The sequence below is a fragment of the Marmota flaviventris genome, chromosome 8 (genome assembly GCF_047511675.1).
Source record: "Marmota flaviventris isolate mMarFla1 chromosome 8, mMarFla1.hap1, whole genome shotgun sequence".
Taxonomy (NCBI): domain Eukaryota; kingdom Metazoa; phylum Chordata; class Mammalia; order Rodentia; family Sciuridae; genus Marmota; species Marmota flaviventris.
This window is the reverse complement of record NC_092505.1, coordinates 80355719-80371728: the sequence shown is the minus strand read 5'-3', so window position 1 is coordinate 80371728 and position 16010 is coordinate 80355719. Positions and strand designations below refer to the sequence as shown.

Below are 16010 nucleotides of genomic sequence, written 5' to 3'. Positions count from 1 at the left end.
ACAAACTGTAGTGAGTAGGAGCTGGAATGCTTCTAAGTGGCAGCTGTGGGGCAGCACAAGGTTCAATAGCCGCCAGCTGGTGCTGAAATGACCTGAGGCTTATGGATGTTCAACCTAATCATAAGAAAACTTTTCCTCCACCAGCATCCCAAAGATGGGGGTGAGGGGCACTACTCCAAAGACAGAGAGAACTATCCCGTAGTTCTCCTACCCCTGTCAAAGCTGCCATGGACATTTCATTTTTATCTGATTAACTTCCATAAGTTATTTTGGTGAACAAAGGTATCACTTCCTTGAATTCTGTACCAGTGTCAGTGTAGCTTTCAACAAAATAAAATTTTACGAGTTAAATGGGCCATGTTTTCTATACTAAGTGCTAGACTATAAAAAGCTGTCACACTACCAGGACCCTTATTTTAAAGTAAGTCTTAAGGATCTTTTGGTTTCCAGATTCCAATGGCATCTGTGTAATGATAGCAGCATGTTTGCTTCAGCATTTACAAGTTTGAATCATCCTTGTCTTTGATCAGTGTTGTCTTTGAAAAAGGTTTCGTGGAGTTAGGTATCCTGTAAGGCAGAATGTGATTTACAAAGCACATCTGGGGTAGGACAATTTCCTGAACTTGTAAGTCAGAAGAACCAGAAACAAGTTGTTGACTGCTTGACAGGGACCTTCCCGCCCCCCCCTTTTCCCTCTGAGAATAGGACCGGGTGACCACAGGCACGCATAGTTTGTACTCCAGGATAAACCTGTGTGTTTGGATTGGCTATGAATTAACTCAAGGGCAGACCAGGACCGTCTGGTACTTCATCTAAGTGTTTTCAAATACCTCAATTTATAAAACTATCTTTGAAAAGTACGGAAACTGCTCTGGCTATAGGATAGAAAACAAATTCGTTAACAGTAATTGAAGCAAAGCCAAATAGGTTGCAGGCTGAATTCGTTCAGGCGGGAAGCAAGAGCCTAGATGGATGGACTGCCTTGGGCTCTCAGGAGGGCGCATTCACCCGGGACTCCCCCAAGCCGTGGCGGGTGACCGCTGAGCCCGGGCTCTGGGCGGTGCCGCGGCAGCTGGCCCCTCCCGGGGGGCGGGGTGCACTGGGAGAGGGCAGGAGGAGGAGCAGCAGCAGCAGCGCGAGGAGCTGCTACGCGGGGAGCGCGTCGCGCCCGCGCTTCTCCAGCCAGGGATGGACTGAGCCGCGCTGGCGACTAGAGCAGAGTCAGTCTTGCCCTCGCCGGGTCCCAAAGCGCCGATCTGGGCTCCAGGCGCAGGGCTCCCGGCACCGCCTCGTCCATTCCCAACAGACGGCCCCCGACCTGCGGACGATCTGGGGAGATGTCCAGTGGCCGGAGGAGGGGCAGCGCCCCCTGGCACAGCTTCTCCCGGTTCTTCGCTCCCCGAAACCCTTCCCGGGACAAGGAAGAGGAAGAGGAGGAGAAGCCTGGGACAAGCCAGCCGCCCGCCCCGGGCGCTGCCAGGTGGGAGCTGCCGGGGGCGTCGGGAGTTCTGCGCGGACTCGCGGGATGGGGCTCCTGGCCTGACCGCCCGCAGCTAGTCGATCTCGGACCGGGTTGCAGTTCGTTCTGTACTTTCTGTTCTTCTTCCTCCATTGCTAAAGTTTCCTCCTTCTCGTCCCGTTCCCAGTGCCTCACTGCTCCCCTTTCCTGGGTTTGTTAAAGCTGGGTGAAGTCCCGCGACCCGGCGCATTCCCAGCGGGCCCAGCCTCACTGCGCGCTGTTCCTTTCCCACCTCCCCCTCCTGGTACGTGATTCTGTTCCGGTTCCACACACGCGTCTGCTCTCCAAGTTCTGTGGCACAAGCGATTTCCCCGGCGTCCTGCCGGCAGTAATGGGAAACACTTGTGAGCCGCGCTGAGCGTTCAGCCCGGGGAACGAGGGCGCGATGCGAAAACCTCTTGTGTGGGAGTTGATGGGACAAAAGTGGAAAAGGTAAAGCTTTGGAGGCGTCACCCTCTCAACTGGCAATTTTTCCATTGTATTTAAATTTTCTCAAAATGATTTTTTAAAGAATCGTAGTGATGAGTTCCCAAGACGTTCTCGAAATAGAAAATCCTTGCTAGTTTTGTTTACCGTGGACTGGATATTTAAATGATGCCGCCCTTCCTTCTTTCAATCTCAGTTCGGAAACATCTGCCTTGAGTTCCTAAATAGATTCCAGAAACCAGGACTGGAGCTAAATAGTTTCCAGCAATTAAAACGTGCCCATTCCCTGTAATCTTTTATTTTTTTTTTTTACCTGCTGTAAAATTTAATTTTTTAAGATGTCTTATTAAAATGTCTGTTCCTGAGTCTTTTCATCCATCCTGAAGAAAGAAGGGGAGATAAAGGAGATATAACTCATTGTTATAAACTTTTTTTTTTTTTTTTTTTTTGAGAGGTGCACCCTGCTTCCCCCTTACTCTAAGACAGCTGGTTATCCAAGTTCTTAGAAGGTCCAACTTCAGAGACCTGTATTTACTCCAGACTTTAAAGTGTTGGGCTTCAAAGAAAAATGGATGGAAACAACTGAGGCTGAGCTAGTTCCATTAGTCTTTAGGTATTGTGCTGTGATTTTTGTCCTTTGCTTTCCTCAGTTCCTCTACTTGTGAAACATTTTTTATTCTGATCATTTATTATTCAAATACACCATTCTAAGAAAGTGCCAACTATAAGCGACTGGTTATTCTCATGGGAAGTTTCAGCTACAATTGCCCTGACCCTTGGGGATTTAAAATTCAAAGTTACACAGTGGTTAAAAATAGTTTTGAAGCCTGATAGGTCCTGGCCAGGATGTCAGCCAGGCAGATAGAGTGGTGCTGCCATCACTGGAACACTAATGGCAACTATCTTGGATGATAGTGAACAACTCTTTTGGATGATAGGAAAGCAGTCTTTAAAAGATGTCCCAAGTGGACTCAGCAAAAGTTGGAAACTCGAGAGTCAGTGTTGGAAAGGAGGTAAGCAGGCCAGTTCCAGGTTCATATCAGTTTGTCCTGAAATCCTGCCTGCCTCCCTGGCCTTTGTGTCTTTACTGGGCCTTTCTCCATTCTCCACTATTTTCTGCCTGGAGTTGACCACTCCAGCAGCTAGTTTCTTATCTACTTACAACCTCTCTGTTTTCATCAGCACCAGATAGGCACAGACAGTGGCTTTTTGACAATGAGATCTTTAATTGTGCTTATGTGAACATTAATTTTGTCCTCATCTTTTTTAGAACTCGCCAGATGTTAAGGGGATAATAGATAATCCCTTGTGTGGGTGTTTTACTGTTTTAAATGAGCTTAAACCTTTCTTTTCAAGGATATAAACAAACACAAAGCCTTTATTGAAAGTTTAATGAAACAAATGGAAATGCTTAGTAGTACCCAATGTCCCAGTAACACAACACCCTGGTGTTAACAAGATTGGAAAGGAATTGCAATTTGTCACTGTGATGTTCTGAAAGGGAATTTGGGCTGTTTTTTTTTTTTTTTTTTTTTTTGTGGTAGTAAAAACTTTTAATGTTTATGAGAGCTGGGCTCACTCCCCCCACTCCACCCTACCCCACACACAGTGCTGGAGATTAAACCCAGGGTCTTCTGCATTCTGGATAAGCACTCAACCACTGAGCACTACCTCCAGTCCCTGCGTTTCCCTTTTGTAGTGGTGGTTTTACACATAGAGGAATCAGTTCAATAGACACCATGTGTTAGATATAAGGATGACTGAGAAAATGGGTCTTTTTTCTCAAGGACATGTGAAAAGCTAATACCACTGGAAAATAGTAATACCAATCTATAATGTGCTAGCGCTTTACAATTTTTAAAGTACTTTCAGTAATATTACTGAACATGACTTTTGACAAACCTGTATTATGAGAATCTTCATTTTACTGTGTGTGTATGTGTATGTATGTATGTGTCACAACAGGGTTAAAGAGAGTTGCCCCAAATCACTTAAGTACTTTTTGTTCAGTGGACATATATCAAATCCTGTATAGAACCTGCAACTCTAAGGTCCCTTAATAGACATTAAGGATCAAATGTCTGCATTTTGGCTTTTCATTGTACTTGGGATGAAATGCATTCTTTCAAACTGTGTACACAGTCTCCTTTTCTCCACTCCCACATGAATTTTATTATATAGCTTACCCATGTACAAATACAAAACAAGGCATAAATTTCTCAAGAACAGAATTCTTTAATACCGTCTTAAGAATAGAAATAAAAACTAAGCATTACCATAAAGATCAAATTTACAATATTAACCTTACAGCTCTTTTTTGGCTACCCAAAACATAAATATGTTACACATTGAGACAAACATAAGGTCTTTGGGAAGTTGCCATGACAACTGTTTTGCACCACACCCTGATGTAAGTCTCCGGTCTTTCCCTATTTGAGCCATAGGAAGACTTGTTTTTATGAGGTGTTCATTTGGGATTTACTTGGTGTGAACACATTATTTGTATATTTGAGTTTGCTCTTTTGTTTTTAGTAAAGTTCCAACAGTTACAATGCATTAGCATCAACACTGGTGAACTTGAATTCAAATTTGGGTACTCAGATTGCTTGACTCTACTCATCTTGGGTGGTTGACCAAGTCTAAGAAGTGCTTATGTTTCTTTTAGACTTTTTAGAAATGAAAACTGCAATTCATATTTTCACAGGAAACTTTAGAACTCCTGATGTTCTATGGATAGTGGATTGAGAACCATCACTGCAGTGTTAAGCTCAGTTTATGAGTACACAAGGATAGGACTCATTAGAAGTGATGGGGGACCAATGGGGACATCATGGTAGAACTGATTTTTATTTAAATGGTCTTCAAGAAATTGGTGAGGTTTATATAGATGGAGAACTTAGCTAGGAAGATATAAATAGGTAACAGGTATTACAGGTTGAGAAAAGGCCTGCAGGGTTTTATGACCTGTTAGGGGCTGTGCACATTAGTGAACAAAGTGAAAAAGCAGCCAGAAATTTAGATCCTGAGTTGTCAGGATCTCTAGACAGAGTGTTTGGCTCTTGATTTAGAATTCAGAGACTTTTTGCGAAAAGCCTCTTAAACAGATACTGCTAAGATGTGAAATTTGTATAAATACCTGCCACCTAATTTTAACTGCTTTGAGAAAATAATTGCTTGAATTTCTTTGCTGTGTCATATATGAGGAATCTGTATGATGAACTCCATGCAATGTTTGTAACTCCAGAAGGAAGAGAGGTGTGGGAGAATAACTTTTAACAGGGACTGACTGACACTTAACCCTGGCCTGGGTACTTTTCTTGTAGCATCTCATTTAAGCCAAACACTCAGACTGAAAGGTTAACACTCTCTGGCAACTAAAGAAACTGAGGGTAGGAGAATACTTAGTGGTAGATACTGTCCATATTTGCGTTGTGACAGTTCTTTAAACTGGACTCTCCTGTCCTTTGCAGCACATTTGCCATCCATGGCCTTGCCCACTAATTGCCAGTAACATCCTCTGGTGATTGGAATAACTCAAAATGCCTCCACCCAGGTGGGCGGGCAGGAGAGTGGTACCACTCCCAGTGGAGAATGATTTACTCCAAAACCTGAGAGGAGTATGTTTCAAGGGTGTGGGTTGAATTTAGGTCCTTTTGGCTCCACAAATCTTTCTTTTTGTCATACCATGCTCTCCACCATCCTTTAGAACTTCAAAACATATTTGAATATATAAGTCAATTGGATCTTCCTCCATTCTTCTGGAATGGGCTACAAAGTGGCCCATTGTAGGTACAGTATATTCTTTTGAATGTTACTTTGAGGGACCTGATATAATGTCACTGATAAGAAGAAGGTAAGTCAGGACTCCTAGATTCAAGGGCAGGGCTGTGTCTTAGTCTTCTTGGAGTCTCTTTTACCTATCTCAAATAAGGAGTGAATCTGTTAATTGGAGCATTAAAGTGTTCACTAATGGTTTTCAGCCAGGGGCTGTACTTTCCCTATCCTTAAAGTGGGCATTCAGAAACATGGAGAGAGATTTTTGCTTGTCACCATGGCCTGAGGGTGTTGAATAAATGGGACCAGAATGCTAATTGGCTATATTGTAGAAGACATTTTTGTAGAAACCAACAACAAACATAAATATTGCTCCTCTGACCAACTTCAGAATTGTTGGCCTACAGGTTAAACTGTCAATGTTGACCACACCATCAATTGTTTGAGGAAAGGGAGCTTTCTTTCTTTGCATTTTCATGACAATTGTATGTTTGTTGATTTGAAAGCACTATTGAAAACAGCTGGTATCTAGTTGAATAGAAGATATCTGTGCCACATCAGCAGCTCATACCTGGAGCAGTAAAAGTAACTGGCAAACTCCACAAATATCAGGGGTGTGAATATTTCCAGTTTACTGGGCTCCCAGGTTAATTCAAGCCTCAAAATTAGCTCTTGGCAGTGGAATAGAAATATGGACTGTTTTAGGGTGTCAGACCCCCTACTTTTTACAAGTGAGATTTTTATCTCTTGTGTTTAACAGAGTGCCTATCAGATGGCTCATTGGGAGATTATTTCTTGTCCTGGGGATTCTTCAGAAACTAACTCAGTTGTAAAACCTGAGTGTTAGAGTTACAGTTGTTCCATAAATTGGCCTGCAAGGAACTTGTGTCATCAGGACTTCTGACTTCACTGAACCAATTATATTTTTAGCATGTAAAATTCATTACAGTGTTAGGTCCAGTGGCATACACCTGTAATCCCAGTGACTGGGGAGGCTGAGGCAGTAGAATATCAAGTTCAAGGCCAGCCTCAGCAACTTAGCAATGCCCAAAGCAATTTAGTGAGACCGTGTCTCAAAATAAAATATGAAAAGGGCTGGGGATGTGGCTCAGTGGTAAAGTGCCCAGTACAAAACAAACAAACAAAAAAATTCATCACGGTGAATAATACATAAAAAGGATAATAGCTAATTTTGTAAAGTAAGAGGAAAATTATAATCCTTCAAAGTGAAATATTTCATCTCCTAAGTTAAAATGAAATACACTGGAACCCAGTTATACCAGAGATGCTAAATAAAACTGTAGTATCGGGAAACTATAGGTTGACATTAAATTTAAAGTAAGGGAAATAGTCCATCTAATTATATGCAGAAAAGAGAGAATCAACATAAAATAACAGTTAAAGAAACACTTCTTAATTTGACTCTGTTCAGTGCACAAGTAAGAGTGGCTGCTCTGTATACAATATGGTGCTAAACAGTGGTGATACGAAGATGAGTGAATGACCAAAACTGCATAGAAGAGTTCATAAATTAGTGGTTGAGGTAAACCTATGTACTTCTATTCCTAAGAGAAGCTCATTATGAGCTAAGCATGTTTTCGGTGTATAGGTGTGATTCATTTGGTTTAGCACACATAATGTTTTGTTGTATGTCGTGTATTGTGTACGAATTTTAATTGGGCTTTCAAAATATCTTGTCCCATTATTAACTTTGCCCCTAGTTTGATCAGCATGATTTGCCAAGTCAGAATAATGGGGGAAATGTGGTAGTGACAGCAGCAGTGAGGTGGGTACAACTGCTTTCCCTCTATTCCCCTGGCTCCTCTTGGATTCTGCAGGCTCTGCAAGTTCTAGATGGAGGCAGAGAAGTGCATTCTTTCAGGAAGCAATGTTCTCAGGGAGTGCCAACTCTTACACAAAATGGGTTGATGCTAATGGAGAACAAGTTAAAGTTTTGCAACCAGAAATAATTCATTCTTAATGTTTCCTTGGCAGTTATGACTGGTCAAGTAATGATACAACTCCAGTGGGACGATCCCTCAGTGTTTAACTCTGGGAAGTATTTAATTGGAAGTATCCCAAAGCACTGAAATAGCTATTTGCTTAGACAAAGTTTTTTTTTTTTTTTTTTTGGCCTGGCAGTTTATTGATTACAAAATGAAACCACCCTTATTAAGTCCCTATTGAGATTCAAGACTTGTGCTTAGGGATTCAAATATAAATACATAGGTGTCTATACTCACACATATAAAAATAAACATGAATTTATTTAGTTCTTAAAGCAAAATCTTTATTTTACAGATATATAATTTAATGCTTTGAGAGATTCAGTGACTGATCAAGTCTCACTACTCCAGTGGTAGAGTCAGGAGTCAGCTTCTCCTTTCTGAATTCAAAGCTTACATCATTATGTATGTTTCCTTTGCTTAACTTGAGAAGACCCATAAAAGAAGACTGGCCTTAGAAAATGGTTTTGAATAGGAGTAAAAGACAATGGCTTGCAGCTGGACGTTTGCCCAGATGGACTAGGTCAGTGTTCTGTACAATGAAGAATTTATAGTCCTGTCATTGAGAGAGAGGAAAATAAATGTATACAAATTAAAAATGTGTTCAAAATATTAAGAGTCCCTTAAAAGTGAGAAAGATAAGTTGAAACTATAGCAAGATATGCCACATTATTTGATAACCAAAACTCCAATTTAATGTGTGGAAACTGGAACTCTTAATACACTTTTGATGAGGATGTAATTGATACATACTACCTTGGAGGGACATTTGAGAAGTTCTATCAATGTTACAAATTCACATACTCAGCAGTTCCCTCTAGGAATTCCATTAAGCATCAAGTTTGAAAATGTGCCAAAAGTCATCTATGCAAGTTTAGTACTGTTTTAATAGCAAATAAGAAGAGTAGAATAGATTTCCATCAGTTGATAAACTGCACATTCATATAATGTAATATTACATAGCCATCAAAAAGGAGAAAACTTTGGTTGGGGCTATAGCTCAGTGGCAGAGCACTTGCCTAGCATGTGTGAGGCACTGGGTTCAATCCTCAGCACCACATAAAGATAAACAAATAAAGGCATTCTGTCTATCTAGAACTACCAAAAAATTTTTAAAAGAGAAAAATTTTATTGTGATAAGGAGATATCTCGAAGGTACATTTAAAAAGTTATAAACTATTATGTATAGTATATCTAACTTAAAAAGAAAACAGTAGGGGTATGAAATTAATCTATTACTGTCCTTGTATTCCTATTTTTGGTGCATGGGGAGAAAGGGAAAGTATTGGAAACAAGAGGGACACTTTTCATCTTATACCTTTTCACACTTAAAAGATTATATGGATTAACTATTTTTTGATTTAAGGTCTGGTGAATATTTGTGTATAAAGCAGGAGAGGAAAAAAGAATTTATGATCTTGAATGTATAAAGAAGAAGAAGAGAAAATGAGAATTTATGAACTTGAGTTGACAAAATTTTCTCCAAAGAAAGAATGAACTGCATTAACTTGTTCAAGTGAGAAAAACTCGGATGAAGGCTATAAATAAGTAGAAGTAGTGTGTATAATGCAGGGAACTTTGATATTTTACATTTTATACACATATGATTTATACCTAATATATATTGTGAAACCAAGTGGAATTAACATTTAAAGCCACAAAAGTATCAACTTATTTTTGAGGTCACTTATCATCCACCTTGACCAGGTAGTGGCATTAACCTTTTCAAGTGAGGGGGTTAGCTTTTATTGCTAAGGTCCCTTCCAGCTTTTGCATACCAGCTAAAACTTTTGGGGGGTGGTAGTTGTGTGCACAATATGTCTGAGATTAGGAAGATGTATGTTTTATTAGAAAAGTCACATTGAAAATGCATTTGCTATCTTCTTCAAGTAATGGTAACATTGTGATCAATTGATGTGAAAACTTCACCTATTTAGCAAGAATTAATTTAGTGTCACTTATGCCTGGCAGTTTGCTATACACTGGAATCCAGCAGTGAAGGTGTTACAATGACATCTTTACCTAAAGCACTCATGCAGTCTTTTGGAGAAGGCATACATTGCACAAGTCTCTCTCTCTCAAAATAAGGAACAAACGAATAGGGCCTGTAGGAGCATTTAACATGTGTGAACCCATTCTTGAGAATTTCTTCTTAGAGGAAACTCTTTTAATCACATTTAAGCTGTTTCTTATATTTCTAGCCATATGTGTAAATAATGCTTTATTGTTCTTTCTTAATTTTATAAACTTTAGGAAATATATATTGACCTCTGGTATGGTAGGCGAGGACTTCATTGTTACATTCTTCTGTGTCCCTATACTCATCCTGCCAAAATAATTGTTATAATTTGGGAATTAAATAAAAAGGCAATATTCACATTTTTAAAAATATTTTTTTCCAGTAGATGGACACAATACCTTTATTTATTTGATTTTTATGTGGTGCCGAGGATCAAACCCAGTGCCTCACGTGTGCTAAGCAAGTGCTCTACCACTGAGCTACAACTCCAGTTCCAATATTCACATTTTTATGACTGTATAAATATTATTTACTGCTCAACCAGGTTCTATACTATGATTATGTTCCTTTGTATGGTCTTTATTTTTCCTAGAGTAAGTTACTTTATTTTTTCATTTTCTTACTGCTACTTGTAGGGTACTCAAACACATTTGTAAAACTTTCACTGCTTTCTTTTCCACAGTGATAGATAAACACCTCTCACCCCTTTGTCCTCCAAAACCTTTCTCTCGGCCACTGAGTCTTCTTCTAATTTGTATAATCTAGTAGCTTCTGGGTTGGCTACATTGATCTTTTCTATTCAGCCCTATAATAGAGCCCCCTATTTTTGGATCTCAAGCATTTCTTTCTCCTGGTTAACTTCCCAGTTTTGTGGAGTGTTTCCAAGAAAAACTGCATGTGAGATGAATTTTTTGTCTTTCAATTTCATAATATATATTTTTGTATTTGTTTAAATGATAGTTTTTCTGGGTATAAATTGATAAAATAGAAATTATTCAGAATTCTGAAGTCATGTCAGAATTGTTAATAGCATGAAACCAGATGCCAATCTGGTTTCCAGACCTTTTTTTTTTTTTTTTTTTTTAATTTAGGGAATTGAACCTAGAGGCACTTCACTTCACCACTGAGCTATATTCCCAGTCTTTTTTTTTTTTTTTAATTGAGATAGGTCTTGCGAAGTTGTAGAGGATGATCTTGAACTTGTGATGCTCCCGCCTCAGCCCCTCAGTCACTGGGTTACAAGTGTGTACCACTGAGCTCAGCTTTCAGATCTGTTTCTGTGATTCATTTTTCTCTTTGCAATTTTGAGAATTTTGCAATTTTTGTTTTAATCTGGTCTCTACACATGCATATAATAAATCTTACATAGTGCTGGGTGGTTGGCAGGGTCTTTCTCTTGAGAGATTTATGCCTTACCATTCAAAATAAAGAGGTTTGCTCAGGCTCCCTTGTTTGTGGTCAGCGCTTTGTATACTTCTACTATTCTTGGTGCTCCATTGCTTGGAGACTTCTCTTTTAAAAAGTTTTTTTTTTTTTTTTCTTCGCTTTCAGTCTCCTACCAAATGTCTGTAAATTGGGGGGTGTGAGTTGGGGCAGGGTTAACACTTTCAGCCATGTACCTCATGTTCTGTCTTGGGCCTGCAGCTGAGATTTTCTGGAGTTGTGTCAGGATAAGTTGAAACTATAGTTTTTTCCTTCTGTATCAATTTATATTGCATTTGTATCTACTCTAAATAATTCTGCCTGCTTTTCTCCCTCAGAAATCTGTTATCTCCTAAATGTGGTTGCTTTTTTCTTTTGTTACCTAATAGCTTATTTCCTTTTATTTCTTCACTGTCATTTAGCAGAGCTTTTCTGTGGAACAAAGTTAAACATGAACTCAGCTCTCCTGTTTTGTTGAGAATAGCTAGAAAATCTTTGCAGATATCATTGTTGCCATTTTTTTTTTTTTATTGCTTGAGTATAAACTGAACTTTAAGTTAAGTGTGTAATGGGAAATAATTGCTGAAGGGTGACAAATCAAAGGTTTCCAACATACTTACAAAATCATATACTAGACTTTCAGTGCTAATTTCAAATAAGGTGTTGGACCAAGAGTATAACCCATTGTCTAGCAAAATTTTAAGGTATTTACAAAATACAATTTTGATACAAGTATGGCAAACTTTTAAGGAACTTATCTTTTATATTTTTTATGACAATGGTATAAATAGAAGTCTCAGAAATGATGTGAAAATGTTTTTTTTCATTGCTCTTACAAATACTAGTTTTATGTGATTTCTAAAAGATATTTTAGAAATTTCTTCTTGATTATTTGCATTAATATTTATACAAAAAGTGGATACTACCTCAATGGCTGGTAGTGATTTTCTTGTAACTACCATGTTTCTTATGACAACAAATGAAATATTTTGAATTTTAGATTTTAATAAGTGCCAACTGATTAGGTAAGATGTTAAGTATGTTTTTTGTCTTGCTTGTAAAGCACCAAGGAGCATACCCTGCCTGAAAGGGTGGCATTGTGCTATATCTTAAAACGGAAGATGTGAATAGTAATAATTTTGATTGATTGTTTCATTGTTTTAAGACAGATAAGGATCTTATTTGACAATGTTGTGTATACTATAAAACAAAAGAAATTACAATTGTGTAATATTTGTAGGATTAGTATTTTGTTATTTGTCTATTCTGAATTCATTTTCACTTTTTTGCTATTTAAAAAAATCAACTATGATACTTTGTAGTTTTCTTATCTTTTTAATAGTAATGTAAACTTTTGCAAGACAAATAATGAAATTATAAGAAAAATTTTAAAAAAACACATTCATTACTTTACCCATTCAGAGATAAGTACCATTCTTCTAACTCATTTCCAGTGTGTGTGTCTAGATGTCTAAGTATTTTTACAAAAAGTAAAAGTTCTCTTCAGGATTGAAACATGAATATATTCACTTAACAATAGTGCTTTAACATTTTCTATAATAGTGCATATATTTATACAAGTTACAAAACTAAAAATTTTAATCCCTATGAAAATCTTAGTTGTGTCATTATTTATTAGAATCTGCTTTAAGTATTTAATTGTGCCTCTGCTTACATAGGGTTTGGATTTCTAGTGGGGGAGGGCAGAAAACAAATCATGTAATTTTTTTTTTTTTTTTTGTGGTGCTGAGGATTGAACCTGGGCCTTGTGCATGCAAGACAAGCACTCTACCAACTGAGCTATATCCCCAGCCCTCATGTAAATTAATATGCATGTGTTTTGAAGCAGTGTGAGAAAATAGGGGAGGATGGAGGTGGTGAGTCTAGGGTAAAGGGTGGGCAGTGTGTTCACAGAGTGTGCTCTATTGATAAGAGTTGAGCAAAGACCTGGATGATAAGTGAGAGTGGAAATGAACAAATCCAAGAAAAGACCAGTTCAGACAGAGACTAGAACCTAGTCCTGGATCATGTGATATAGATGCCTGTGGGGGCAAATATAATAATGAGTGTCAGTGACATAAGGAGGGGCCCAGGGCTGCGGCCTGATGAGATAGGACTTGATAGGCCGTAGCTAGGAGTTAAAGTGATGAGATTTACTTTTTGAAATGATAATTTAGGCATAGGCTTATATGTGTGTGTCTGTTTATTGATTGTTACATGTATTGTCTGCTCATATATGTCTAGAAGAATCTACAGAGGAGAAAGGATTTTTGTGGGAGCTGAGGTCAGCCATAATCCATCTCTGGGAAGGCACAGTTTTGCCCATCCTCAGTTCCCCAGTGCCCCCTCCCTCAGGACAGTTTTTTGAACTATACATGAATAAATGACCCATTTCATTTTGTAATTTTAATTTATCTTTTCATGGGGATAGAGATTGAATCCAGAGCCTTGCATATGCCAGGCAAGTGCTCTGCTGCTGGGCTACATCCCCAACCCTGAATGCTCTATGTTAGAAAGGAGCTGGAATACTGTTCTGAGTTCATGTCATAGCAAAAGATTCAGTGTGTTGATTCTTTTCTTTAATATTTATATTTTTTAGTTGTAGTTGGACACAATACCTTTATTTGTTTATTTTTATGTGGTGCTGAGAATCAAACTCAGGGCCTTGCACGTGCTGGGGTTGTGGCCGCTGAGCCACAACTCCAGCCCTCAGGGTGTTGATTCTTGTGAGGTTGGTCACAGATGTGTGGAATCTGAAGGGCATGAGATCAATGAAAGACTTTGGGGAGGATGTAGTAGAGACACTTGTGTGTTTGTGGTAGATAGTTGAGGTACATGCCAGACACACCAAGATTCTCACTCCACAGTCTGACTGAACTGTAATTATGGTCTTGTTTGGGGAACATGGGAAGAGGGACAGGAAATAAAGCCCCTTTAAGGTAAAGACATAAATTATAGGAGTGAGTTGACATTATAGAGAAAAGCAGTGTCAGAAGAGTCTGGTATTGCAAAGCAGCAGTGCCTCATAATCACATCTATTACTTTTCTTCCCTTCTCCCGACTTTTCTCCAAAGATTTTGAATCATTCAAACACCAGATGTTTGAGCTAAAATACACGCTGTTTGACTGCCTTAAAATTGCAGCTTCTAGTTACCTTTTAATTTGAAGCCCAGAAATAGTGCCATAACCACCTGTTTTATATTCTGTTAATGGTCATTTAAAAAACACAAGTACCACTCCACTGCTGACAGTCACCATTTATGAATGGACAGTTTTCCAGATGGTTGTTTGTAAAGCATTGATGTGGAAATCTTTTTCCCTATAGAAGTGGTATTGGACCTGCTGAATGGTGTTCTAAGCCAATGCTTGAAAGTCAATTTAATTCATAACATATCTGCAATATAATATTGAACAAAGAGAACTATAGAGCTTGTCCTGTAAATCGGTATTTCTGTGAACAAAACCTCTGGGATCATGTAGATGACCCCTATGGCATAAGCAGACGGTTCAGGAGGTTGTGGCTTAAATGAGAGCTTAGAGAGTCTAAGGAAATAGAGGACCAGCCTGGAGATAAGTAGCCTCAGTCATTCTGAAAAGAGGGACAGTAGACATTTCTGCCTCTTTATTATAATGCCCTGGTGTTTTGATTCTCCGTTGGTTTCTTGGTTATAATCTTTCTCTTTTTTTTTTAAACAGAAACAGTCTACCTATTTTTTTCTCTGTTTTTTATTTATTTTTTTTCTTTTTTTTGACTCACCATGTGATTATAGAAACAAAGCAACATAGGATTGTATATCTGACAGAGATCTCACATCAGCTGCTCTGTCTTTTCAGTTCACATCAGATCCAGAAAAGTGCATTTTGACTGAAGTGCCTTTTGTCCGTAAGGTATTATCCCAGAAACAGACATATGTCCATTTTGAGTTTTTTCAAAGCATTTTACTACTAATGACAGTGGAAGAGAGACTGAGTAGAGAAAAGACCTGTTTGTGTTCTGTATTATATTTGCATTTAGTCCAATGGAAAGTCATCTGGGAGACTGAAGTATGATTCATCACATGACAAGAGGGGGTCAGTTTCTGGCTTCTTCTAGAGTTTCATCACAGGATCAGATGAGGTGGGCTCTAGGTAAGGAACAACGTGCCAGGAAGGACAGACCTAGTGAAGTTGCAGTGGGAGAAATGCTGCTTAGTCAACCAGACTGCTGGAATCAGCAGTTTTATGTTATTGAAGAGAAGAGAAAACAAAAGATTTGTCCTGATTCCTTTTTCCTGTCCTCAAAAATATTACTAGTCCCTCTGTTGAAGACTATATCTTGTGCAGTGGAAAATCTAGAATGGGGACATAATTTCAGGCAGCATCAGGCTGAGTAGAATGGAGAAGGAGGAGAAAAGGCAAATCCTTAGAAGACCCTGAGGATGATGAACCATCCTCAAAGGAGAGCAGGTTGGTAGTCCTGTTTAGATGTAAGGACATTCCCAAGTTGGGGACTATGTTATGTTAGTGATCTTGTGTTTAAAGATGCTCAGAATTATTGCCATTGATGTCATCACCAAAGATCACCTCCTCTCTGGAAATGGCAAGACATTATCAACTCCAGCATCTATAGAGAAGTGGACAAGTCTCCCTAATACAGTTAAGGAAAGTATTTTCAGGTCTTTAATGTTTCCAGATTTTTCTGATGCAGCCACAGTCAGGATATATGAGAGAAAAGAATGGGAGTAGGAAGATGTGCCTGCATGTGTGTTATAAGCAGGGCAGAGTAAAGAACTTCTCTTCCTCCCCTTGCCTTCACCCCTCTCCACTGACCATACCTCACTGTCTTCTAGCTACCCAGGAAGCT

The 16010-nt window shown here is 38.9% G+C and overlaps 1 protein-coding gene across 1 annotated transcript in view; it reads left to right on the top strand.

Annotated features, from left to right (window-relative positions):
• The first annotated feature begins 1145 nt into the window (after positions 1-1145).
• Crybg3 (crystallin beta-gamma domain containing 3) overlaps positions 1146-16010 on the top strand; it is a 110117-nt gene continuing 95252 nt past the window's right edge. Inside the window, exon 1 of the mRNA XM_027943246.2 lies at positions 1146-1480. Coding sequence (XP_027799047.2) covers positions 1338-1480 — 143 coding nt within the window. The 5' untranslated portion in view covers positions 1146-1337. The remainder of the gene's footprint in view (positions 1481-16010) is intronic.